At 39.7% G+C, this 27,852-nt stretch overlaps 1 protein-coding gene and 1 long non-coding RNA gene across 6 annotated transcripts in view; one reads left to right on the top strand and one right to left on the bottom strand.

The window, feature by feature from the left end:
* LOC138162925 (uncharacterized) overlaps positions 1–6,917 on the bottom strand; it is a 61,765-nt gene extending 54,848 nt beyond the window's left edge. For both annotated transcript variants that reach the window (XR_011168749.1, XR_011168748.1), the window contains exons 1-2: positions 3,245–6,917; positions 2,211–2,324 (exon numbers count right to left, since the gene is read on the bottom strand). This is a non-coding gene — a long non-coding RNA (uncharacterized lncRNA). The remainder of the gene's footprint in view (positions 1–2,210; positions 2,325–3,244) is intronic.
* A 132-nt stretch (positions 6,918–7,049) lies between these two features.
* The window catches only part of STXBP3 (syntaxin binding protein 3), a 54,572-nt gene continuing 33,769 nt past the window's right edge, over positions 7,050–27,852 (top strand). Inside the window, exons 1-5 of one of the 4 annotated variants that reach the window (XM_069090479.1) lie at positions 7,126–7,214; positions 13,407–13,459; positions 17,604–17,653; positions 18,107–18,188; positions 24,328–24,404. In XM_069090479.1, coding sequence (XP_068946580.1) covers positions 18,110–18,188; positions 24,328–24,404 — 156 coding nt within the window. In that variant the 5' untranslated portion in view covers positions 7,126–7,214; positions 13,407–13,459; positions 17,604–17,653; positions 18,107–18,109. Of the gene's footprint in view, positions 7,215–7,679; positions 7,842–13,406; positions 13,460–17,603; positions 17,654–18,106; positions 18,189–24,327; positions 24,405–27,852 lie in introns of those variants that run through there. The other 3 variants (XM_069090477.1, XM_069090476.1, XM_069090478.1) reach the window with 3 other exon arrangements.

Here is a 27,852-nt window from a genome sequence, read left to right as displayed (position 1 = left end):
AGAATGTCTGGGAAGAAGAACAAAAATATAAATAGTAGTATGGTGACCACGAATATAAGTGCTATAAACTTCAGATGCAAAATTTGAGTTTGAACCCAATGCCAAAGGATTGTAAAGTATGCCCTAACTTCCTACAGGACTGTGAAATCCAAAGCTCCCACCAGCTTCTTCAGCTATTTTACTCAGTTCCTGAGCACCAAGTGAAAGTGCACATCTGTCTGCAAGTCAAAACCCTGCAGTGAAGCCAAGCAATGTGAGCATCTCCATGTTGAAGTCCCAAAGTATAGACAATTTGCTGTCCCTAATTTACTATTCCACAGGACAATGTTTTGGGATGAGGCATAAAGATGGAATGGGCTATCTAAGCATCTGTTCTTTGCTATCACAAGCAGGGAGTCCAGGCAAGTCAATAAGCATTTATAATGTACTTACATATATGTATCAAGCACTGCCTTAAGCATCTGGGAATACAAATCTAAGCAGAAAGGCAATCCCTGTCCTCAAGGAGCTTACATTCTAATGGAGAATGACAACATATAAAAAAAGGTAAAAATTGTGGGAGAGGGGAAGGTGAAAGGACCTGCATAGGGACAGGAATGGTGCACACAGAGGAATGAAAACGTGGCCTGGGCACTTTCCTTAAAATGGAGATTCTGGGAGGAATAGACCAATTGGAGGAAGGGGTCTCAGGGACAAAGTGTATTTCTAATGTGAAAAGGGCAGGAGTAGAAAGAATTTCCAAGGTGAGGATGCTGTGGCATTGTATCAGCAAGCACCCCAGTGTCCAAAACCAGAGTGGCTGCCAACACAGGTTCTTAGATCTGCTTTGTTAAAGGAAAGCAACTCAAAATGGGTTAACAAGCTTACTTTAATCAGTCAAATATGTATGGTTTACCTAGTTCAGGGGAAAAAGGTCAGCACCCCGAACTTCAGAATATACAGACAGAATTATCAAGACAGAGAAACAGATCAAGTAGACAGATTTCCAAACTGTCCAACCATTACATCCATACCAAATCAACATCTGGGTTTTTCAAAGCCGGGAGGCTCTCAACAACAGCTTCCCAGAGTCTCATCTGATCAAATCACAGAACACTTCTCAAAGTGAGCCCCAAAACAACATCTGGGTTTTTCAAAGCCAAGGGGCTCTCAACAATGGCTTCCCAGAGTCTCATCTGATCAAATCACAGAACACTTCTCAAAGCGAGCCCCAAAGCAAAGCCTCACATCAGGGATTATATAGCCTTCTCCTGAGTCAGAGAATGTAACAACCTTATTGACCCACTGCCCAATCAAAAAGTATCTACTGAAAAACAAGCCTGCCACCCCAGGCTCCAGGTGCACTTTAGCCTAGGGGCAGGGAAGATCTTAAAAATTTACATTCCCATTACAGGCATGGTGAAGAAAGTCTGGAGATTTGGTAGTAGAGACAACAGAGGAATACAGATGGGAGGGCAGAAGAGACATGTTAAGGGTTTGCTGGAACATGGCCCCTTAAGTGTTCTTTGGGGGCAAAAGCTCAGAAGCTGAAAGGTATGCTAGTCTGTGAAGAATGTAGCTTTTCTTCTTGGGGGAAAATTTCCCCAAAAAGGAAATCTTCTGAGTTAGCTTCTCAGACAGAGGGCTTTCTGAGAGTGACTACAGATGCTAATCAGATGACACACTGCACAAATTCTCTGCTGGAAAGGATTTAAAGCCTGTTCAACCACACAAGGATTGCTGTCAGTCCAGTCTTTTTTTTTTTTTTAAAGAAGGATAACATAAAAAAATAACACAAAATTGTTGGTCACACAAAGAATATTTGTCCTTATATTCTTATAACCATATACAATTATAACAGTTACACAATCTTTGGACCACAAGAAGTCAGGTACACACACCAAGCCTGCATACATAGACAAACAATTTACTTATATAAATACACGTGGATCGCATTAACTATCATGTGACAAGTACCATGCTAGAGATACAAAGACAAAAGCAAAACAGTTCCTGCCCTTGATGAGCTTACAATTCACCCAGAGAGAAAACAGGTACATTTGTAGGCATACACAAAACATATCCAACATAGTTGGGGGTGAGAGGGGAGGCTCTGACAGCTGATAGGAAAAGGAAAGGTTTCACTTTGAAGGCAGCATCTGGGCTCAGTCAGCTTTGAAGCAAATTAGGGATTCTAAGAAGAAATCTGATACAATCCATCACTCTCTTACCTTTGATATTTTCTTTTCTCTAGGTTTTCATGACACCACTCTCTCCTAGTTCTTTTCCAACCTGTCTAATTATTTCTTCTCAGTCTCCCTTGCTGAATCTTCATCTCCCAATAACTATGGATAAGGCGGAAAGGATAAACATTTATTTAGTACCTACTATTATGTGTCAGGTGATTGATAAATGTTTTCTCATTTGATTAGGGCCTTTAGAGATTCCGTCTCTCAAGACTCTGTCCTGGGTCCTCTTTTCCATTGTGTTTGGAGTGGGGAAGGCAAAGTAATTGGGGTTAAGTGATTTGGCCAAGGTCACACTGCTAATAAAGTGTCAAATGTCTGTGGCCGGATTTGAACTCAGGTCCTCCAGACTCCAGAGCTGGTGCTCTATTCACTGCGGCATCTAGCTGCCCCTTGTCCTTTTCCTCTATGCTCCCTTAGTTGATGATTTCATCAACATCCAGGGATTCAATTATAATTTATATGTACATGATTCTCATCTATTCATGCAACCCAGACCTCTCTCCTGATCTCCAGTTTCTCATCTCCAACTGCCTATTAGACATCTCAAAGAAAATGTCCTGTAGACATTTTAAATTCAGCACATTCAAAACCGTATCCATTATCTTTTCCCCAAACCCTTTCTTCTTCCAAACATTCCTATTACTGTTGAAAGTACCATATAAATGAGTGTGAGAGGGTGTGTGTTTGTGTATGTGTGTTTTCCCCCCTCTCCTTCTTAGCTCCTTGACCCAGAGACAGTAACAAAAGAGATAAGAAACACATCTCATACAAAGCAATTTTGGTAAGAGCAGAGAGGCCTAGGAAGGAAAAAGGTATTTATTAAAAGAAAAAGAGGATGTCTCAATTGTTACAAAAGACAGAATGTGTCCAGGGGGTAGCTAGATGGAGCAGTGGATAGCTTTGGGTCCTCAAGTCACAAAGACCTGAGTTCAACTAGCTCCGTGACCCTAGGAAAGTAATTAACTTCTGTTTGCCTTAGTTTCCTCCTCTGTAAAAATGATAATAATGACACCTACCTCCCAGGGCTGTTGTGAGGATCAGATGAGAAAATAATTACAAAGTATGACACAGTGTCCGGCTTGTAGTAGATGCTATTTAAATGTTAACTACTATTGTTGTTACTGGGAATATAGTCATTTACACCAGACCAAAGAAAATCTGTCCTTTATCAGTCAGTCAACAAGCATTTGCTAAGGCTCTCCTAGTGCTTTATCAAATAAGATAAAAGAAAAGGGAACAATCCTTGAGTTTTTAAGATTCTCTGAGTTTACTGAAGGAGAGACATTTTGTTGAGATATAACATAGTAAAATTCCCCAGCAAATACAGAACAAAATGGAGTTCCTGATGACAACTCTTAGAAGATCATTCTTAGATCTTTAAAAATCCTCTTTCAGAAATATCTTGTTTGTACATGGATTTTTGCTTACTGTCTTCCCCATTAGACTGTGAGTTCTTTGAGACCAGGGACAGTTTTTAGTCTTTCTTTGGATTTCCAGTGTTTAGCATCATGCCTGGTGCTTAATAAATTCTAGTCAACTTGCCTTGTTGACTGAACTTTGAAGGAAATCAGGGATTGAAAGAGGCAGGAGGGGTGGAAAGAGTAATCTATTTGAAGCCTGGGGGTGGGGGAAGGATGGCCGAAATTCATTATTTCCCCTCCTGTATTTTTATTGTTGTTCAGCTGTGTCTGACTCTTCGTGCTCCATTTTGGAGTTTTCTTGGTAAATATACCAAAGTGGTTTGCCTCTTTCTTGTGTAGCTTATTTTGTACAGATGAGGAACTAAGGCAAACAGGGTTAAGTGACTTGTCCGAGATCACACAGTTAGTAAGTATCTGAGGCCACATTTGAGCTCAGATCTTCCTAAGTCCAGATCCAGCCCTCTATTCACTGTACCACCTAGCTGTCTCCCCCATCCCTCTCACGCCCTCCCCCTAAAAAGCCTAAGAACGTGAAGCAGAGCCTCTCATTCACTATGTGACTGGTAGACTCACTTTTTTTTTTTTTTTTTTGCCTTTTGGAGCACATTTGGGGTTAAGTAACTTGCCCAAGGTTACTCAGCTAGTTTGTGTGTGTGTGTGTGGGGGGGGTGTTAAGTGTCTGAGGCCAGAACCAAACTCGGGTCCTCTGACTTCGAGAGCTCTTACTCACTGCACCACCTAGCAGCCCCTAGACTCACTTTCTTATCCCAAGGGTATTTGCATTTTAATGGAGAGACAAAAAGCTAAAGAGGCACCTAAAACACTGAATCTCTAATAGAGAAATTCAAATCAGAGAAAGTGGGATCACAGGATTTAGAGCAGTAAGGTACTTGAGGAAACCAAAGAATCACAGGAATTCAGAGTTAGAAATGATGTTAGAAATATCATTTGGTTCAGTTGTCCATTTTATGGATGAAGAAACTGAGACCCATAAAGATTAAGTGACTTGTAAAACATCACACAGGAAATAGCAAGGAGAGTTAGGATTTGAATTCAGGACTTCTGACTCTTAGGTCCATTGTTCTTTCCACACGTAAGAAGGTAATTTTTTGGTGCTTCTAAATTTCTCTGGTCTAGAGGACCATATAACTCATAAAGTCAGCCCTCCAAAGAAAAGCACAATGATGACTGGAGGGGAGGAGACTGGAAAGCCATGAAGGTTCCAATCTGGGTTAAGCACAGCTCTTGCCTCTGTGGGCATCATTAAGACTGATCTGAGCCTAACATGGTTAAGAAGACTGAGTCTTAGCACCCAGTACAGAAACAGAAGGCTGAAACCAAAGGCTCAAAGGAGGTCAGACTGGATCACTAAGCATGGCTGAGGGGAAGGATTGAGGCAGACTCTCAAAGTCCAGAAATTCTGGTCACTTGTGGTAAAACTGGATGAACCAAGATATTCAGAGATGTTCAGAGGCAGGCCCACCTTGAGGAAATTGAGATTTATGGGTGTAAAGGTGACTTTCCCATGGTCACAAAGCTAGTGAGGGACAAAGTTATGAGTAGAATCAAGGTCTCTCATTTGCCAGTATAGGTCAGTATAGTCATAGGGTTTTGGAAGCTAGAAGAGGGAAGGGGAAAGGAAACAAGCATTTCTTAAATGCCTACCACCTGCCAGGCACAGTGCTTAGAGCTTTACAAATATGATTTCATTTGAGACTTTAAAGGTGATGTAGTCTAGCCTCCTTATTTTCTAAATTTTCTCAGAGAGAAGGGACATAACCAAGGTCACAGAGCTAGTAGGTGTCAGACCTACAGGCCTGTTGGATTTAAATTTCAGTGCCCTGCTCACTACACCAAGATGCAGCCTGCTATATGTCTCTTGCAAGCACATTATAGGAGCCATTAAATTGAAGGGGAAAGAATCTTACTGCTTAAAACTTCCTTGTCATCAGTCTCATTGCGTCCATACCACCAATCCCTAGGAAATGCTTCTCATTCAAACATAACCTGACTGCATTTGACATAGTGGAAAGATCAAAGCCTGGAGTAAGAGGATCTGGGTTCAAATCCTGTCTCTATCAATATTCCCTTTATGACTGTGAAAAGGCCATTTAACTTCCCGGAGTTTCCATTTTGTCATCTGTAAAGCTAAGATGTGAAACTTCAACCTAGGAAATAGCTTGGATCTATGATTATATGAATCACATGGTTCAGGGCTGCCAGTAGGACGTACAAGGAACAGGGCAAACCAAGTAGCTGTTGTCTTGCTATGTGACTGAAGCGAGGCTGATCCTGCAGAATCCTAGGGGTCTTAGTTTGGGCCAGCAGAGTCTAAGGGACAGGGAGATTGAAAATTTTAAACCGATGCAACACAGATCCACAAGGGGCAGACAAAGCCAAAAGAATGGTTCATATGTGCTAATGCATGACATCTCTGGCAGAGATACTTCCTCATGCAATAAAAACTAAGTGATCTTTTGATTATCTTTAATTTATCCTGTTTATATCTTGTTAGTACAGATGTGTTTGCAGGTCCATGCCCCAACCGTATGAGCTCCCTGAGATTCCCATAGCTTATGTGCTGGGCATGTTGTAGGCCCTTAATGAATTAAGCCTCTAGGTGGTGCAGTGGAGTGTTGGGCCTGGAGTCAGGAGGATTTGAGTTCAAATTTTGGCCTCAGATACTTACTAGCCGTGTGACCCTGGGCAAGTCACTTAACCCTGCTTGCTGTCAGTTTCCTCATCTGTAAAATGAGCCAGAGAAGGGAATGGCAAACCAGTCCAGTGTCTTTGCCAAGAAAACCCCAGACGGGGTCTTGAAGAGTCGGAAAAGACTGAAGAACAACATTAGAACAGGTGGCAAGACGTGCCAGGTAGTTCAGGATGGATGGATGTGAGGCGTGGTCGCCGACCAGCTAGAGACTTCTCCCTTTGTTTCAGAGGCACTCTCTGGCTTCTCCACCTGCCTCTCTACTGGCTTGTTCTTTATCTCCTTCTTGGATAGTCATCTCTCCCCTAATTTTCCAAGGTAAAGTCCTCATGGGCATTGCGGATGGAGCGCCAGACTGGAAGTCCTGAAGATCTGGGTTCAAATCCCACGTTGCAACACTTAGGAAGTCACTTAACCGTTCTGAGCCTCAGTTTCCTTCCCTGTGAAATGGGGGCAATTATACGAGCTCCACAAACGTTAAAGCGCTATAAACACGTGTCCTCCATCATTGTTATTATATGTATGGATTTATAAAGCACCAAAAGACAATAGGCCTCCCACGAGGGGACGCTCCACGTCCCTTCAACAGAGATCTCCACCCGCGGGGCTGAGCCTTTGTCCCAGAGGGAAAACAACCCTTCCTGGACCGATGACGTCACGGGGAGGGGCCAGGCGGGGCGGGGCGGGGCGTTCTCTGGTACCACCTCCAGGGGGCGGGGCCTTCCCGTCAGTCCGTCCGGTTCGCTGCTCCTTCCCCGGGACCAGAAGTTGCTTGGGGCCGCGGCCGCTAAGACTTGCAAGAGAAAATGGCGCCGCCGGCGGAGGAGCGGGGTCTGAAGAGCGTCGTGTGGCAGAGTGAGTGCCGCGGAGGCCGGTGGGGCCTCCTCCTGGTCCTCGTCCCGGGCGGGGTGGGGGGAGCCACTTGTTGCTTCGGGACCCTCCCCTTGGCCCCGTTCTTGTCGGAGCGCGGCTCCCCTTCCGCCGGGGCTCCCTCCCTCGTCTGCCTCGGGCGGCTCCCGGGGGGGGGGGAGTGTTGGAGGGGAGAGAGAGGCTCTGCCTCTGCCTCCTCAGCCCCGGGGGGAGCGCCCCCTCCCCCTCCCCACCCGTCCTCGCCCCGCCCCCTCCACTGGCCCCCGCCTCCCGGCTCCCTCCAGCGGCCGGCTGCAGCCCGGCTCTGCGGCTCGGGCTTGGGGCTCAGTCCTGCTCAAGGGGCGGGGCGGGGCGGGGCGCGGAGGGGGCGGAGCCGGGAAGATGGCCGGGAATTGGTGTCTCCCTCAGTGTGAAAAAATGCTCCTGCCGGGAGAAGGTGTCTTGGGGTGTGTGTGTGTACAAGCCGTGTGTATATGCACACACGTACACACATGCGCAAGTGAGGAACAGGGAAAAGACCAGGTCGGCTGGTCCGCATCAACACATGTGTGTGTATGTGTACGCACAACACATATGTACATACACGTTGTCTCGGAGGAGCTGAAGCGCCAGGTGAGGAACAAAATACACGGCGCTGAGCGGAGCGCACGCGTCTGGATCTGTGCGTACACCCATACCTCCAGCTCCGCCCGGACGGTATGTGGGCACACAGAGTCGGCAGCTTTTGATTATTCCCGTGCCTCTGAGGTGAGACGTCAGAGCGGTGCCCGCCGAAGCCGCGCTGGGGACGGTCCTGGGAGCTGCTGTGCCCCCTTCCCCTGGGGCAGCCTCTCCGCTACTGCCCCACACTTGGCTTTGGAGCTCTGGCAGCGACACCACGTAATGAATAAATGCCTGTGGGCTGACTGGGCTGGGCGGCCTCTGCTGACATCCTATTTGTGGATGCGCGCCGCTGGGTCACCAGTGAAGCTGTTCACGCTGCCCCACGTCTGAGCCCGCGTTAGAAAAGAACACCATTACAATAGGAAGAAGGGCTGTTATCGGCCCACCTAGTACAGGTGAAAGTAGCTTGAGGTCTGACATGACAGGACAGTGCATTCCACAAACATTTGTGAAGGGCTTCCTGTGTGCCAGGCACTGGGAATACAGAGACACAAAGGGAACCAACCAGATTCTGGCCGCCGGAGTTTTCATTCTCCTGGGAGTGTTACAGTGTACATATAGGGAGCTAAGTAAATAAAGCTGGGAGGGTGAGGAAAGGCTTCATGTAAAGTCTGGTTACTCACATGAACCATGAAGGAACCTAGGAATTCAGAAAGGGGAGGTGAGTATCCTTGATATGGAGGACAACCTGAAAAGTGCTGCATAGACAGGGAGTCAGGGAACAGTATGGTTGGAATGTAGATTGTATTGTTGAAGGGATTAATAGGATATAAGTCTGGAAAATTAGGTTGGAACTAAATTTTACTAGGCTTTAAATGCCAGATTTATATCTTAGAATGAGTTTATAAAGCACTCTGAGGTTTGCAAAACATTTTCCATATGCTATCTCATTTGGTCTCACAAACTCTGTAAGCCAGATGCTACTATTATCTTCATTTTACAAATGAAGAAATCAAAGTTATGTTTTTGTTCAGGGTCTCATAACTAGCTAGTATTTGAGGCAAGATTTGAAGTCAGATTTTCCTGATTTTGCCAAATTCAGCATTTTATTCACTATACATCATCAATCCTAGAGGAAATAATTAGTAAGTGTATACAAAGAAATTTCAAGGTGGAGAGGGCATCATTCTGAGCAGAACAGGAAAAGCCTGCTGAGGCTTTGGAGGAGGGAGCACTGAAGGTTTCTAGGAATTCTAAGGCAGAAATAAAGAGTGAGTGCATTCTAGATATAAGGACAGGAGACAAACTTTTGTGTCTAAGATACTGCATGTAGGCCAATTTCACAACAAAATTCCTGGGAAGAGTTGTCTGCTCTTCCTGTAGATTACATAGGATTGAAAAGTAAATAAATGATTGACTTTCTTTGGTTCCTGGAGATATTAGAGAGCATTCTTTTGTAGTCTATTGAGATGGGGTAATGACACTGTCAGATGTGCTTTAAGAATAGTACTTTGACATTTGGAAAAGAGAGATGGGTTGGCAAAAGAAGAGACCTAAGGGAATTCTGGAACCTTATGAACTGTGAGACTCATAGTCAATGTGAGAACCAAGGTGATGGTTGTGTGAAAGGAAGGAAAGTTCATGAGAGATGTAGAGATAGAATCAGCAATATTTGGCAACTTGTTGGATATGAGGAAGCCTAGAGAGAAGGGAGTATCAGGGAGAAGGTAATTGACTGCCAAAGGCTTCAGAAAGTCAAGAAGAATGAGGAATGAGGAAAAGGACTAGATATGGCAATTGGGAAATAATTGGAAACTTCAGAGAATGCAGTGTCAATTGAATGATAAGGTTTGAAGCCAGACTTCAAGAGAGTTAAGAAGAAATTCAGAAAAAGAAGTAGAGGAACTAATAGCAGATGGCCCTTCTCCAACAGTTTAGCCAGGAAAGGGTAGAGATATAGGACAGTAGCTAATGGAGATGTAGGAGCAAGTGAGGGATTTTTGAGGCTGAGGAAGACATGGGTTTGTTTGTAGGCAGAAGAGAAGCATCCAATAGACAGGGAGAAACTGAAAATTTCGTGTCTGATGACCATTTATTAAGCACTTACTAAGGCTCAGGCACTGAGATCCAAGGGAAGGCAAGCAGAGTCCCTATTCTCAAGGACCTGGCAGAGACAACATGTAAATAATTAAGTACGTGCAAGATGTATACAGAATAAGTAAAAGGGTCATCTAAAGAGAAGGCACTAGCAGCTAGAGGGACAAGGAAAGGCCTTGTTAAAATTGGTGGGATTTTAGCTGAGCCTTGAAGGAAGTCATGGAAACGTAATAAGGTCGAGGTGAGGGGATAGAGCATCCCAAGCATGGTACAAAGGAACAGAGATGGGAAATTCAGTGTAGTATTTGAGAAACAGTAAGTAGGTCAGTTTAGGGAGGGAAGGAAGGAAAGAGAAAGAATTAAGCATTTATGTAGTAGCTGTTATGTGCTAGGTACTGTACTAAGTGCTTTACAAATATTCTCTCATGTGATCCTTACAATTACACTAGAAGACAGGTGTTGTTATCCTCATTTTACAGTTGAGGAAACTGAGGCAAATAGAGCTCAAGGATCACACCACTAGTAATGATTGTAGGCAAGACTTGAATTCAGGTCTTCCTGACTCCAGGCACAGTGCTATGTGTTACCACCTAGTTGTCTCATAGCACAGTTACAGAGTTCCTAAAGGGGGAAGTAAAATGTAAGAAGAATGGAGAAGTTAGGGACCAGGTCATGAAAAGTTTTAAATGCCAAACAGTGGGATATAAGGGAAGGCCTTGAAGCAGGGAGACAAACCAGAAGGCTGTTGTAATAGTCCTGGTGAGAGGTGATGAGGGCCTCCATTAGAGAGATGGCTGTGTGATCAAAAAGAAGGGGATGGAGACAAGAGAAATTCTTCTTGACTTCCCCATTACTGTTAAGGGCACAGGCTCCCAGACACCTCGTTGTCTTTCTTGACTCCTCCCTCATCCCACATATTCAACTTCTTGTCATTTCAGTCCTCAAGGTATCTCTCTGTTTATGTTCCTTTCTCCCTATTCACATCGTCACCACCTTGCTGGAGGCACTTATCAGCTCTTGCCTGGTCTATTGCAATAGCCTTCTAGCTAGTCTCCCTGCCTCAAACCTCTCCCCATTCCAATTCATCTTCTACTTAGCTTCATAAAGTGATCTTTAAGCTGCTATATCACTCCAGTCAGTAAAATACAGTAACTCTCTTTTAACCATGAGAATCAGATATAAAAGAAAGTCCACTGGCATTTGAAACCCCTTACATCTAGACCCTTCCTACTTTTTTTTTTCTATTTTAGTCTCCTCTATATTTTCTACCATCCCTACACTGGCCTACTTGCTACTCCTTGAACTTGACTCTGAATCTCCCATATCCATTCCCTGCTGTTCCCCACATGTGGAATATTCTCCTTCCTCATCTCTGCTTCTTAATTTCCCTGGCTTCCTTCAAGGCCCAGCTCAGATGGTGATTTCTGCAGGAAGCCTTTGCTGACCCTCACCCGCTCCTTTCTTAAATTACGGGGAAACTCTGCCTGTACTTAGGAAGGATTCTGTCTTGACCATATTTCTGTGTTTCCACGTAATAATCCTTTAGTAAAGATGCATTATTTAGAAAGTACCCATTCTGCAAGTGTTTCTTCATAGTAAGTATCAAGTATTCTATATCTTCCTTAATTACTATGCTCATAAACCAGTAAAAATTTCTTAAATGTTGGGATTATCTGGTGATTCATGGGGCACAGATACAAATATTTAGAACTTCCTAGCATCTCCCTATTTCTATCCCTTTATTTTTACAGATAAGGAAAATAATATTCTTTTTATAAGTCACTGATAGAAATGAATTTTCCTATTTTACATAGCTATTAATTTTTTAAAACATCATTGTAGGAAACTAGTGAATAATATCTACTGTTATTTGGTATTTTTTTTTAAATTCCACCTAGCTATGTTATCCTTTATTTCAGCTTCTAATTTATTTTTTTTTTCAATTACTAAAAAACCTATTTCTTTCCTCTCTCCAACCACCCCTCCCCCATTGAAAAATTTTGTAATAAATATTCACATAACAAAAAATTTATGTATTACTCTGCAGCTTGTGTTCATTACTTCTCTGTCAGGACGTGGATAGCATTTTCATCCAAAGGCCCCAAAGATTTGTGATTGATCATTTGATTACTGCATTGATCAGTGTTCTTAAGTCTTTCAAAGTAATTTGTCTACAAGCTATGTATCATTTTATAACTATATTTAAAAATAATCAATGTTCTGAGTGGCATAGTTTCCTTATTAGCATGTGCCATTTACATTTGTGGGATCAATTTTTCTTTCTGATATTAATCATTTACTTGGATAATTGTAGCTGACAGAAAACTAGATGCAAGAGGGGAGAGAAGGGATCAAGTATTTATTGAGGAATCAAGTATTTACTAAGTGCCTACTTTGTACCTTGCACCGTGCTGAGCGCTTTACAAATATTTCATTTGATCATAGAGATAGCTAATATGTTTGATAACTGGATTCAAAAAGATCTCAACAAACTAGATCATTGGGCCAGATCTAATAGAATGAAAATTTATATCTATATATATCTATATATATATATATAATATGTATATATAACATATAGATATATAATATGTAAAATCTTATACTTGGATTCAGAATATCAAATTCTAAGATTGGGAAATGACTAGTACAAAAGATCTGAAGGTTTTAATTGATCACAGCATTAGCTAGATGACACAGTGGGTAAGAATGCTGGACTTGGACAGTCAGGAAGACAAGAGTTCAAATCCTGCCTCAGACACTTAGTAGGGATGTGACTCTGATCAAGGCACTTAACCTCACAGCCTCTCTTTCCTCATCTATAAAATTGGGATAATAATAGCACAGGGTTGTTGTGAAGATCAAAGGAGATGTGTACATGTATACATTGTGTACAATGGTTTGCAAACTTTAAGGTGCTATATATATAATTATTAGCTATTATTCTTATCAGTATGAATCAGCAATATGAGGTAACAGCTAAAAAAGCTACCAGTTTAGGCTAAGAAGGAGGTAATGTCCAAGGCTAAGGAAGTAATGATGCCCCCCATACTCTGCCTTGGTCAGAACACATCTGGACTGTTCAGTGAAGTTATAGGCACCCACATTTTTGAAAGGGCATTGATAAGCTGAAGAACTACCAGAATGGGCAATAAGGGTAGCAAAGGGCCTCAGATCATGGTAGGGTGAAGAAACTAGTGATGTTTAACCTGAAGGAGAGAATAGCTCCTCTGTAGTGGAAGGTTGTCTCTATAAGCATTGCCTCTTCAACTAGAATTCAAAGGTGACATTGACTATTTCAGAGTGTTTCTTGTTAAGATGTAGGTTGGTCAAAAAGCATGAGGTTTCTTGTTAAGATGAAGGTCAGACAAAAAACATGGGGTTTCTTGTTAAGATGAAGGACATTGGATTAGGTTATAGGTTTAAAGCTTGGAAGAGAACTCAGGAGTCATTGGGTCCAAACCCTTCATTTTACAGATGAGGAAACTAAGGCCCAGATAAGTTGAAGTCACTTACCCAGGGTCTCACAGGTGAGTAGCATAACCTAGATTTGAACACGCGTCCTTTAACTCTAAGTCCAGTGCTCTAATATGTCACACTACTGAAGTCTCTTCCAAGTCCAAGACTCTTATGAGAAGACAAATAATCCCTTATAACATATTTAACATAGAACTAGCATATTAAAAAATTTTTTTTCCAACCTGAAAATTTAGGGGCTTTTTCCACAAATCTAATTCAGTAGTGGGATTATAATAGATTCTCATGGGACCTTTGACCTCTATTTCCAACCTGGCCCAGTCTTCCCTTACTTAGGCAACTTAGTGTCCCCATGCTCCAAAGGGCTTACCATATTGATGCTTGTCTTAGTTAATAGTTGACTTAATCCACTATAGCTTAGAACTCCCACCAGCCTCTGCTTCCCTGGTATATGGGATTATGGGGCATGTGTCACCAAGCCTAGCTCACATTTGTATTTTTAAAGGTAGTTAAAAAGTTAAGAGAGGATGAGAGTGCCATTCTTAGCGCGACAGCTAGGTAGCGTAGTGGATAGAGCACTGGGCCTGAAGTCAAGACACTTCCCAGCTGTATGGCCTTGGACAAGTCACTTAATCTATTTCCCTCAGTTTCCTCAACTGTAAAATGGGGATAATAATAGTACCTATCTCCTAGTGTTGTTGTGAGGATCAAATGAGATAATATTTGTATAATAGCACAGGGTCTAGCACGTAGTAGGGACTATATAAATGGTAACTATTATTATTTCAAATATTATAGCTATACATCAATTATAAATATATTATTATATTAACATTTTAGTATATATGAGACCTTTTTTTTTTTGTCTCTGCTTTTCTTGGGATATGTGCCCATAATGGAGGAATCATTGAGGAAAGACTCTTAACATACTTTTCCAGACTAATCTCCCTTCTTTCTACTCAATTCCAGCCAAACTAGTCTAGTCATTTCTCCTTACCACCTTATGTCCTTTTCCAACTCTGTCCTTTGGCTTTTGTCAATACTGTACTTGCCTCAGGAATGTTCTCCTTCCTTCCTTCCCTCCCTACACCCATCCTATTCAAATTCTAACCATCCTTAAAGACCAGGTTTGAATACTTCTGTGGATACTCCCCTGGTCACCACTATCCCCAGCCCCTCCTCCTTCTACAAATGATCCATCTTTTCCTTCTGTGAATGTCCAGGATATCCCTGGTGCTCTGTGTACATTGCTCATTTGGCACTTATCTATCATGACATCACAATTTAAGTTAATGTGTTTCTGTCCTGTCTCTCCACCTAGACTGTAAGCTCCTTGAGGGCAGGAACTGTATTCACACTCATGCTGAGCATAATTACTCAATGTATGTGTGTTGAGTGACTAGTTAAATAGGTGGTGAGGGAAGAAGGGTTGTGGGAGCTGTGACTATCTGGGAAAAGTAGAAATGAAGGGCCTTTTTTTTTTTTCCAGAGGCAACTATCTCATGCAGTAGACAGAGTGCTGAGCCTCAAATCAGGATAGAACTAACTTCTCACATACTTACTAGCTGTGTGACCCTGAGCAAGTCACTAACATCTGTTTGCCTCAGTTTTCTCAACTGTAAAATGGGGATAATAACAGTACCTCCCTTAGTTTTTGTGAAGCTCAAATGATAGACTATTTGTAAAGTACTTAGTACAGTGCCTGGTACATAATAGGTACTACATAAATGCTCACTCTCTTCCCTTCCTTTATTGTTGTTGCATTATTATAGAGAAGATAATTAATTGTAGCTCTATAAAAGACAAGAGTATTATATGTAACTTTGGGTGGCATATTAAAAGAAGGATATTTAAAAATTGGAAAGATCCCAAAGAAGATAAAGGGGCATAAAATATTTCAGAGTTTATATATAATAGAAAAAACCATTTCAGTAACAGCGTAAACACTGCTCACCCATTTGGATGTTTCTTTTGAAGTATTACATCCTTGAGAAACTTTAGCTAATAAAAATTTGTTGTTGTTACATATAGGCTTTACTTGTTTTTAGCAACAGAATTCAGAAAGTGATAGTTTGATAAGTTTCATAGAAGAATAATTCACTTTTCCTAGATAAGATAAAGAAATTTGGGACATCAGTGGTATTTTCATTGCTTCTTCAGTTGAAGGTTGCATTTTCAAAAGGGAAAGGAAGATAAGGGAAGTAAAAAGCTGGCTGAGTAGATAATGCTAAAGACTAGGATTTGGTTTTAAAACTATGGCATAGGGAATAGTGGGCTTTTGTTTCTTACAGGACCAGAAAGAACCCTTTTGTCTAGAGGTTTGCTTATCTGATCAATAGAATTTTTAAAGTGCTTTTTAGAACTTTTGGACTGTGGATGGCATTGTATGTTGTGCCATATATAGTATGATAATAACAGCAGAAGCAGTACATATTAACACAAAAATTCCCAAGCTTTCTTCTGACACAGGACAAAAAAATATAAAATATAGCTATGCTTATTGTTGCGTGTACAACCAGTCTTTCTGGATGGATATATCTATGTAATATACTCAGATCTTCACTGACATCAATTTGAGAGCTGCCTCCAGCAACATAGACCACAACCCACTCATCCTATGCATTCCTGTTCATTTCTGCTCATTCAATTCTGTGCCCAACCCCACATTGTAAAACAATAAGAGATATGGGACATATTGATCTGGACATAGGTTGTACTTGTCTTCTAAATCTAGCTTTCATAAAACATAGGTGTGGCCTTTACTTGTCTACTTATTACCATAGACAGTTTAAATCTTGCTGGTCTCCATAGCAGCAGCAGAAACAATGGCAACAGCTTTCCCAACAATTGCCATAAGCAATTTGAGTCTTGTACTACAGGTTCCTGCTGTACTGTAGGGTAAGGGAAGCAGACCCTTTCTATTTACAGTAGAAACACTAATTGAGTGTTTCCTCCAGCCCCTTGTAGTGATCGTACTGACATCTGTTAATTCTCACTCCTTCCATTCCTTCCTCTGTATATTCCTATATATATTTTCCTATTCAAAGATTTGCCATTTTATGGATGTTGTCTCTTTTTTGAGGTTACCTGTAATCGGATAAATATAGTAATTGACATGAATTTAGGTAGTTCCTGAAAAATTAATAAAGTTGGGTTTCATTCCCCATAATTATACTCTGCCATGTACTTATTGCTCTCCATCCCAGTCTTTGCCATTTTCAAAGCAGTTGATTGTTTACTCAAATGCATACCCACTTCAACCCTGTAAATAATTAACAGAGGTGTATCCCCAGTCATTTATTTAGATTTATACCTTGGCATATTTTTCGAGTCTACCTGGCTCCTCTTCAAGGTCTTGAAACCTGCCAATCATAATTTTTTGAACGTAGGTTTTAACCATAATAAAGATTTAAGTGAAGTGGGAAAAAACCCAAAGAGATGCTGATACATAATAAAACATTGTTAAGTGTTTTCATACACATTATCTTATGTGATCCTCTCAAAAATCTTGGGGAATAGAAAGGTAGATATTGCCATTTTACAAATAGGAAAACTGCCTCAGATATCTCACTGTCTGTTACAAAGTAATTGAAACTCAAGTCTCCCAGTCCAGTTCTCCCCAGTAGGCTTTTTCTAATTCAAATATTACAAAGTATGTACTTTTAATGCTTATGTCAGTTGAAAATTTTAGTGATGCCTTTGTCTATGGGATAACTAGAAATCTACTTTATAACAGTTTAGACCTGTTGGAATTGGTTTCTTTTTTTCCATCTGTATTGTCTAAAGCAAATATTCTTTTTTTTTTTTGAAGGGGGAAGGTAGGGCAATTGGGGTTAAGTGACTCACCCAAGGTCACACGGCTAGTTTTTTGTGTTAAAGTAAAGCAAATATTCTTACCTTGAGATGTAGTGGAATTGGAAAACAACATGAGGTGATAGTTTCAGAAATATTTTCCACATTAGTTCACTGTTAACAGTCTTAGTTACATATTTTTGGTTTTAATGTTTTAGTAACAGATTATAACTTTAAAAGTCTAATTTATCTAAGAATAAAATGAAACAGTAATCCATTTAAAAAGCCATTGTTAAACTATAGTGTAACAATTTCCCTTATTGTGGGAACCACTTTTTAAATGAGTTGAGTATTTTTAACTGTTAAAATATATTTCTTTGATTTATGTATATTTTTTTTTTGCAGAAATAAAAACAACAGTACTTGACGACTGTAAGAAGGAAGGAGAATGGAAGGTAGAAAGTGCATCTTTTGTTTCAATATTGCGTCTGCAGCTGACAATTATATTTTTAATGGAATTTGATGCCAATCATAAGCAAAAATGCATGTTTGAATGAGTGGAAAAGTATTAAGTGCTTATTATGTACAAAGCATTGTGGCTTTTTACGTGTAAAATGTAAAGAAATAAAAACGATACTGTTTTTAAAACATCTTGGATCATAGGATAGGAAAAATATAAATATATTAGGTTTCACAAGAGCTGTATTGTCAAAAATAGAGAAAGCTAGTTTTTAGAGCGTTATAAATTAAATGATTAAATGTTCAGTCCCGCATTGGAATTTTCCAACATATTTCACAGAAGACTTGCTTTTAAGTTTAGATAAATTTTACTGATAAAGTTAACATTTCCTTCTTGTAACTATTAGTAGTCATGAGTTATTTAATTTTTAATTTACTTTTATTTTTAGATAATGCTTTTAGATGAATTTACCACTAAGCTTTTGGCATCATGCTGCAAAATGACAGATCTTCTAGCAGAGGGTATAACTGGTGAGTGTCAGTAACATTGTTGATGTCCACTTTGGTTATGTGGAGACATGTGAGAGGTTTCTGGGTCTTATTACAAAAGTTTGAAAGTTCTAAGTTCTTGACGAGATTGATCACCGAGATAGGCATGTTTTTCACCATATTTATATAATTTTGCATCTGTGCTAATCTTCAGAATGTGAAATGAACAAGTATAGTAGTGCCTATTTAATGATTTACTTGTGAAGAAATAGTTACACTGTCGGACCCAGTTCTTTGTCATTTGGCTTTGCTTAAATGTTTTTCTTTGTTATAAATGACATTAAGTCATTGGAAATGACTTACGTGGTTTCAAAACAAAAGACAATAACAAAACTGAAAAAGAAAATGTAAGTTCATCTAGTTATGACAGCAACTCATTTGCTCTCTTGGTGCTTAGATTTCCTGATAACATTATGGCATTTTATAGTCACTTCAGTTAAGAAAATGTTAACTGTGTATTGTGTGCAGGTGCTGGAAATAAACAGAGTTCGTAGGACATAGAATAAAAGCTGAAAGAGGAACCCCAGAGGCCATCTAGTCTAATCTCTTCATTTTACAGATGAAGAAAATAAGGCTCAGAGATACTAGTCACTTCACATAGGTAGCAAATAGCAGAGCCAGGATTTGAACCCAAGTTTTTTAATTCTAAATCCATTGTTCATTCTACAAGACCACAATTTCCATAATTTCATTGCTCAAACCAGGAAGTTTCTCTGAACCAAACAGTGTTGTATGCAGGTGGAAATGCTATTAACTTGTATCTTTCCCCAGATATCAGTAGGCAAAATAGAAAACCCCGCGTTTACAGGGTCTTTATCCCATTTTGGATCATAGCATCCACTTCTGTTTATAGTACTTCTAAACAAAGACCAACTTCCAAGCACTCACTTAAAACTTCTGATTACTTTCCCCTAAGAATCCCATCCACAAAATCTCTATTTTACCTAGTCCAGCTTTGCTCCTGGGCCACAATACCAGGCAGGACACTTGTTACTTAAAACAGTTTTTTTAAAAAGTTTTTGAATCTTTTCCTCATCCTGAATTGCCAAAAGGACACATTATTAAGGATTTCTGAAGGTATGCAGTACTCTTTACCATGGGTCTTTGTCATCAGTCTGTTACCATAAAAGATTTCCTAAAGAGGTGGATGGTGATGTTACACACAGTGCCCTGACCCCAAAGAGCTTGTACTATACTGGAGAGGCTACGATATGCACACAGATAAATATAATATGAGATCATTTGAAGAGGGAGAGGGCAATTAGGAGCTTCTGGGAAGGCCTCACGTATTGAGGTGATACCTGAGCTATTAAAGGAAGAGGGGTATACTCTGTATGGGGGGGCGGGTAGTAGAGAAGCCATAGAAGTTGAAAATGAGTGCAGCTAAGTGGGAAAATGAAGAAATATTTGAGGAGGTCTGTCTTGTTTCCTTACCTCAAAAGAAGGAGTTTATGACTCTGCCTTCCAATCAGAGGGACAAAGGAATAAGGATTCTTAAAGATAGTGATGACAGGGGCCGCTAGGTGGTGCAGTAAATAGAGCACCAGCCCTAGAGTCAGGAAGACCTGAGTTCAAATCCAGCCTCAGACACTTAACACAAAACTAACCATGTGACCTTGGGCAAGTCACTTAACCCCAATTGCCTTGCCTTCTGCCTTCCAAAAAAGAAGGTCAAGAGGTTCTTGGGTTCTATACAAGAGCCATTTTTATTTAGTTTTTAAAAAATTAAAGAATTTGAGAGTTGGAATGGACCTTACAAAACACCTAGTATTCAGTTTGTTTAGAACTTAAAGTGTATAATGCAGAGTAATGTGATAAATCTGAAAAGGCAGGATAGAGCCAAATTGTAGGAGATGATGTAGAAGAAAGAGTCTGTGATGATTCCAGTGTTTAGAAGCTGAGTGCCTGGAAGGATGGTGGTGCCTGTATTAGAAACAGAAATTTGGAAGGAGGTTGTACTTAGGGTAGAAGGTGATTAATTCAATTTTGGACACATTGAGTTTGAGATGGTAATGCGACATCCAGGTAGAGAGATATTTATCAACAATTGGAGATTCAAAATTGGAGGACAGAGAAGAATTTAGGGCTAGCAGGAGCTTTGGGTTTGGGAGTCCTCTGTATAGAGATAATAAGTAAACTCATGGTTGAAACTATAGAGCAAGAAGGGGCAAGGCAGGTAGGTAGTACAGTGAATAGAGCACCAGCCCTAGAGTCAGGAGGACCTGAGTTCAAATCCAGCCTCAGACACTTAACACTTACTAGCTGTGTGACCTTGGGCAAGTCACTTAACCCCAATTGCCTTGCCTTCTGCCTTCCAAAAAAGAAGGTCAAGAGGTTCTTGGGTTCTATACAAGAGCCATTTTTATTTAGTTTTTAAAAAATTAACACAGAATTTGAGAGTTGGAATGGACCTTAGCAGATTTTAGTCCAACTCATACACAAAAGGAGTCTCCATGATAACATACTTGACAAATGATTCAGCTTGAAGACCTTCAAAGAAGGAAGAACCTACCACTTCTAGACAGTCCATCCCACTTTTGTACAGTTATAATTGGTAAGAAGCTTTTCAGGAAATCAAGCCTAAATCTTCTTCTTTGAAACTTCCACTCCTTGCTTCTGCTTTTTTTGGGTCCTTCTGGAGCCTAACAGAATCAGGCTAGTCCACATGATAGGCCTGTAGATACTTGAAAACAGCTGTAAAGTTTCTCCCATGTCTTCTCTTCCCCAGGCTAACCATTCCCAGTTTCTTCAACTAATCCTCATTTGACATAGACTCAAGGCCTTTCCCCATCCTGGTTGCCCTCCTCTGGAGGTATTCTAGCTTATCATTGTCTTTCTTAAAGAGTGGCACCCAAACAGAATATATTACTCCAGATGAAGACTGATGATGGCAGAATACAGTGGCACTATTGCTTCTCTTTTCCTGAAAGCTACATTTAGCCGAAGACCACATTAGCTTTTTGGGCTACAGCATCACGGTTCTGACTCATTTTGAGCTTGCAGCCCACTAAACCCCCTGTTTTCAGAGTATTTATTATGTTAGGGCAGCTAACTGTCACAGTGGATAAAGGGCTAGGCCTGGAGTCAGGAAGACTCATCTTCTTGAGTTCAAATTCTTGAGTTCAAATGTGGTCTCAGTCACTTACTAGCTGTGTGACCCTGGGAAGTCACTTAACCCTATTTGCCTCAGTTTCTTCATCTGTCAAATGGACTGGAAAAGGAAATGGCAAACAATTCCACTTTTTGCCAGGAACACCTCAGAAGGGAGTCACATAGAGATAGACACAACTGAAAAATGACAACAACAATGGTCTTGCCATTCTTTCCCCATCTTATCCTTATGAAGTTGAGTTGTTTGTTTTTTCTTTTTGTTTTGAGGGGGTGGAGTGGAATATCCAAGCACAAGACTTTACATTTATTCTTGTTGAATTTCATCTTACTATATTCAGTGACTGTTTTGGGGGTGGATATGAATTTTCAAAACTTTTATAGCTCCAGGGTCTCATTATCAATGTAGGCATTGACTCTGTTGGAGGAGATTGCAATTCATTGGTGACCCAGGAATACTTTTGTGTCTTCTAAAAACACTTGTTGTGTATGTACAAATGTAGGTATTAATGTTATAAATAATCTGTTTCCTGGATCCTGCAAATGGAGGAAATTTACTTTCATATATGTTTTATCAAAAGAATGCATTTGGTAGTGATAGATTGAGTCATTTGTATACTAAATAAATAAGCTCAAGTAAGAGAATGTAAAAGATAATTAGTCATCAAAAAATTACAAGGCTTCCTAACATCTGCTTACCTCAGACAAAATTGCACTTACACAATATCTTAATTTATGCAGCCTTTCTTGAAAAATGCTGGAATATCTAATAGCCCTCATTGTTAAGTACTCTATCCCTAACTCAGACTCTTTTCCTGTTTTATTTTAAGCTTCTTATCTCTTGTTCTTGGTGAAAATAAAGATTAGTAACTTGTGGTCACCGATACCATATTGTTTGAAATGTTACAAGATTATTTAATCCTTTTCAGATCTTCTTTTATTGAAGTAATCGTGATTCTGTCCTGCTTTTTTTGTGGAGCTCTTCTTGGAATCCTGTTGCACTATTTTATGTCATTTCTAGGTAGTGAGGCCTCAGATTATATATTATGATATTCTCATAAAGGTTAATCAGAATTGAATGCAATAGCATTAAGGCAAAGTTTCCTTAAAATGCAATTCTGATAATAGGAACTTCTTCTAGATTAAAAAAACTAATATTAGGGCGGCTAGGTGGCGCAGTGAATAGGGCGCCGGCCGTGGAGTCAGGAGGACCTGAGTTCAAATTCTGCCTCAGACACTTAACACTAAAACTAGCTGTGTGACCTTGGGCAAGTCACTTAACCCCAACTGCCCTCCAAAAAGCAAAAAAAAAAACCAAACTAATATTAGTTATTTTATTTATAAGTTGAATGTTAAACTAACCTGTTAGCTCATAACTTTCTATGAACATCAGAACAGTATACTAAAATACAAAAGACCTGGGTTCTAATCCCAGCTTTGTCACTTAATAGCCATGTGACCTTTAACAAGTCATTTATCCTCTCTAAGCCTGTTTATTGCCCTATGAAACAGGGATAATAATATCTGCCCTATATGTTCTCTATTTCATCATCCCAGCCATTTATCAAAATTTTTAAATAGGGTCATGACTTAGAAAATGGTTTGTTCCTTATGTTGTTACATATTAAACAAGCATAGCTTTTCATTTATATTATTTAATAAACCAGATATCCATTTCACATAGTAAATAGAAAATGTATACTTTCAATCACTAATAAGCTAAAACATTTTTCAAGTATTTCCATGTGTTCTCTAATACTTACCATTGCATTTCACAGTGGTTTTCTAACCGTTTCCCAAATAGAAGATTGTAGCAAAAAGGGAGAAATCAAAATACTTCACTTTAAATATGCAATAATGAGACTGAAACAGTGACACCTAATGGGCCCTCCAAAATAAATAAATAAATAAATCGAACTTAAATCTGATTTTGCAACTACATGATTGGGAATAAATAGCAAATTAAATTATCTGTACAATTTGAAAACCCTGTTTCTTCATCTGACAATACAACTTTGTCCACAGTGTTACCTTAAGAGGTTGGACCTGAGATCACCCACGGATTGCTTCAGTATTTTACTTATCCAGACTTGGTGGGAAGAAGGGGGGAAGTGGATATCCATATTTAAAAGAGAAGTCAAACAATAGCCTTCCTTGCTTGTCAGCTTGATTAAGTGTTTAATTATGACTAGGCTTTCCAGGCTTTTTGCCAATAACATATTCCTAAGATGTGGTATTCTTATTTATAATGTAGACTTTTCCAATACTGATTTGGAAGCAAAAATTTTTAATCTAAAAGTAATTGTGGGTTGTGAAAAGAAATCATTAATCTTATAACTTTTTTTTAGTACTTTAAGCATGTTTTATGTTAGTTGACATCAGTTAATTGCAAAAAGTTGTAGAATAACTGATGAAAACATGTATTGACTGAATTCTAGTAAAGTTTTCACAAAAATTTCCTGAAAGCAATATTAAAGTGTTGTCTTTAAAGTATTGATTTTAATGACATACAAAGAAAAGTTTTGAGAAATGATAGATGTATAATCATTAGTTAGACAGTATTACCAAAGTTCTAATTTAAAAGCTGTTTTTGTTTAAAATTCTGTCTTTTAATGTTTCTTTTTTCCATTGTTCTTTCACCTACTTTCACATCCCCACACTCTCTATTTAAATGCAACCATTCAGCATATGCTTAGCAATTTTCAATTTAGAGCCATTGCCTTGCTGCCAAATTATTGCTGCTTGACTTTTCTTAATAATGAAGAAGCAGCCTCTTACAAGGGTTATTGAATGAATAATGCTGCCAGTGGTTCACTGGTTATGTTCAGCATACATTTTCAAGACCTCTTATCTCATTTATCAAATGAGGTAATTTATTTTGAAGGGAGTTATATAAGTGGTAAGCATGCTGTATCTTAAATGCTAGTTTTATTACAAGATAAGGCTTATTTTTCTAGGATTTTGAGTATGCAAACATATGTATATATAGAAAATTTCTCTTCTTTTTTACTAGTTGTGGAGAATATTTATAAGAATCGCGAGCCTGTCAGACAAATGAAAGCACTTTATTTTATTACTCCAACGTCAAAGGTTAGTGTTTTGAATTTTTCAGTAATTAACTTTTATATATATTTTTTATCAGCTTTATGGGATCATAGATTTAGAGCTGTAATGGACCTTAAAGATCATGTAACTTAATCACCTTATCTATAAAATGAGCAGCAGGCCCAAAGAGCTAAGTTACTTGGTCACTGAGGTCACAAAGTTTATGAGTGGCCAATTACATGATTTGAACCTATGTCCTTTGACTCCAAATTCAGTGGCCTCTCCATTGTACTACTCTGTTTGTAGCTTTTCTTCTTGAAAAAAAATCAGATATTAAAATGTGCTATGTCAGAAACATTAAAATGTGCCATTATAAAACTAGAGTTGAGGGGTGGCTAGGTGGTGCAGTGGATAGAGCATCAGCCCTGGAGTCAGGAGGACCTGAGTTCAAATCCAGCCTCAGACACTTAACACAAAACTAGCCGTGTAACCTTGGGCAAGTCACTTAACCCCAACTGCCCTACTTCCCCCCTCTAAAAAGCAAAACAAAACAAAAAAACTAGAGTTGACTATCAGAACTGCTTATTAGGAAAGAAAGGCCTGAGAATTTCACTTCCTCCAAAAATGTAGAGGAGGGAGGATTTTGCCATGCTCTGAGTAGTGTGTGCAGTATTTATCTTTTCTGTCTTTTCTGTCATGGCCAGATTACTGCAGGCTGTGCTTAAAGTCTAAGTTGGTCTCCCTCCTAAAAGAGAAGGAATAGTGGCTCAAGGGACTCCATTTCATCAGAGGGGAAAATCTTCCTTAAAAATGGAAGAAGGGGCAACTAGGTGGCACAGTGAATAGAACACAGCCCTGGAGTCAGGAGGACCTGAGTTCAAATCTGGTCTCAGACACTTGACACTTAACTAGCTGTGTGACCTTGGGCACACAATTGCCTTGCCTTCCCCCCCTCCAAAAAAAAGCAAAAAAAAAAAGTGGAAAAGACTGAAGATAAAAACAAACAAACAAAAGTGTTCTTGAAGAAACAGAAAAGAATCCAACATGTCAGGAGGTTGGAGAATGAAAGAATGTCACACCAAGAAGAAAGAGAAAGTCCACTGAACATTGGGAACTGAGTAGTTAAGAGCTCTTTGTACCTGTATCCCCAATGTCCAGCACTGCTTGGCACATAATAAGCATTTAGTAGATATTTGTTGATTAATTGGTTGTTTGGTAGGCACCCTGGATTTTAGAGTAGATTTTTAAAGGGTCTAGACATTTAAAGAATGAAAATTTGAAGATACAAAGAAAAACAGTTTGGATGAGAAAGAAAGAGGGACTTCTTTAAAGAGATTGTGGATTGTACAGGAGATTCATCAACTACTTTAGACTTTTTAAAAATACATACAGAATATAGAAGCAAGGATAGGTAATGGAGGATATATTTTAAAATGTGGCATGACCCTATAAGAATAGTGTCATCAGTCCTAAAGTTGAGTGAACAAAGGTTAAGAAGAAACTGTGAGGATAACTGACAGCTGAGAGAAATCAGGGGCTACATAACTTATTTTTTTTCTCTTTTCCTATTAAGGAACATTACCTTTGTAGAAAGAAGGGGGTACAGAGAAGCCTAATAAATTTGTCCAGGACAAATAGGAAATAGAAAGTACAAAGCTATGTTTTGATTAGTTCAAGTCATCCAGCCCCACTTTTAGGGCATTGAAATAGGTACTGATCTCTGAAAAGTCATGGAGACTTAGTGTGGTGCTATAGGACTGGAGAGGGGTGAATGTCTCAGTTTTCAAAAAGAAGAGGATAGAATCATCAAAGTACAGGCTAGTTCATCCTTGAATTCTGGCAGAATTCTAGAAGATATTATTAGAGACATGGTTAATGAGCAGGTAGAATAAGGGAGTAGTAATCACAAGAAAACTTCAGCAAAAACTGGTTTGGCCTGATAAGTTAAGGGGATGCAGCAGATATTGTTTGCCTACATTTTACATAGAATATTGGATGAATTCTCATATGCTCTTCTTGTAGAAAATAACAGATGTAGAAAGATGATTATATGGTTAGGTACATTCTGTACTGGTTGCATGCCTTCTTCCCCAAACCACAATTAATGATTCTATGTCAACTTGGAACAAGTTCTCTCTTCGAATTCCCAAGGATTTTTCTCTGGCACTATACTTTTAACATTTATATCAGCAGCATGAACAAAGGCATGGACAGAATTCTTCTCAAATTTGCAGAAGTCTCAAAGCTAGGAGGCAACATTGTGTAGCGTATAGATAGAATGCTAGACTTAGAGTCAGGAAAACCTCAATTCAGGGTCTGCTCCAAATATTTACTACACGACCCTCAACTAGTCATGAAACCTCTCTTCAGTTTCTTAATCTGTAAAATGGGAATGATAATATTTGTCTTCAAACATGGGCTGGATGACCATTTGCTGGGGATGTCATAGATTGAATTATAGCTTAGATACAAGTTGCATTATTTCTACGAATCAGTGAGCAATTATTAAGCATTTACTTTGAGCCAGACACTATCCTTGGTACTGGCGATACAAAGAAAGACAAAATAGTTCCTCCCTTCAAGGAGAACACAAAGTAATGTGTGAGATGGCATGTATATAATTGGGTATATACAACGTACATGTAGAATAATGATGGAAGGTAATCTTAGAAGGGAAGGCTCTAGTGGCTAAAGGAATCAGGAAAGGCCTCCTGCAGTAAGTAGTGTTGATGCTGGGTTTTAGCAGGTCTCTTCTGAGCCCTCTTCTAGCCTTATTTTACTTAGAGAGCTCGTCCGCTCTTATGGGTTCAGTTATCCTCCATATACAGATGATTCCCAGATCTGTGTATCCAGTCCTGATCTCTTTCCTGAGTCGCAGTCTCACATTGTCAGCTGCCTTTTGGACAACAAACTAAATGGCAGCCCTTGGCATCTCACGCTCAGTAGTCCAAAACAAAACTCATTATCTTTCTTTCAAAATCCTTTTTATCTTCCCATATTTCCTGTCACTGTTGAAGCCACCTCCATCCTCCCAGTCACCCAGGCTCTCAGCCTCAGTGGCACCTCAGCTCCTCACTTTTATTCACCTCAGATATCCAGTCTGTCATCAAATCTCATCATTTCTACTTTCACACCTTCTCTAGTATGTGTCCCCCTTTCTCTACTTAGGCCACCACCATCCTGCTGCAGCCCCTCATTGTCTCATAGAGAGCCTCTTAAGATAGCCTGCTGTTTGGTCTCCTTGCCTCAGGTCTCTCCCGACTCTTCCACTTAGCTGCCAAAGTGATTTTCCTGAAGTTCTAGGCTTACCATGTCACTCCCAATTAGCTTAGGTGATAAACTTCAGAAGCTCCCTGTTACCTCTAGAATCAAATACCCTCCTCATCTTTTTATACTTCACTTCCCTCCAAGTCTTCTTTAGTCCACTACCCTGGGCTTTTTGGTATTCCCCTGATGTATCAACTTCACTGGTTTCCTTCAAGACTCTTCTCAA

The sequence above is a fragment of the Petaurus breviceps genome, unplaced genomic scaffold (assembly GCF_028583685.1).
Source record: "Petaurus breviceps papuanus isolate PSGF00001 unplaced genomic scaffold, PetGlider_PUasm1.0 186, whole genome shotgun sequence".
NCBI lineage: Eukaryota > Metazoa > Chordata > Mammalia > Diprotodontia > Petauridae > Petaurus > Petaurus breviceps.
This window is presented reverse-complemented; position numbering and strand designations above follow the sequence as displayed.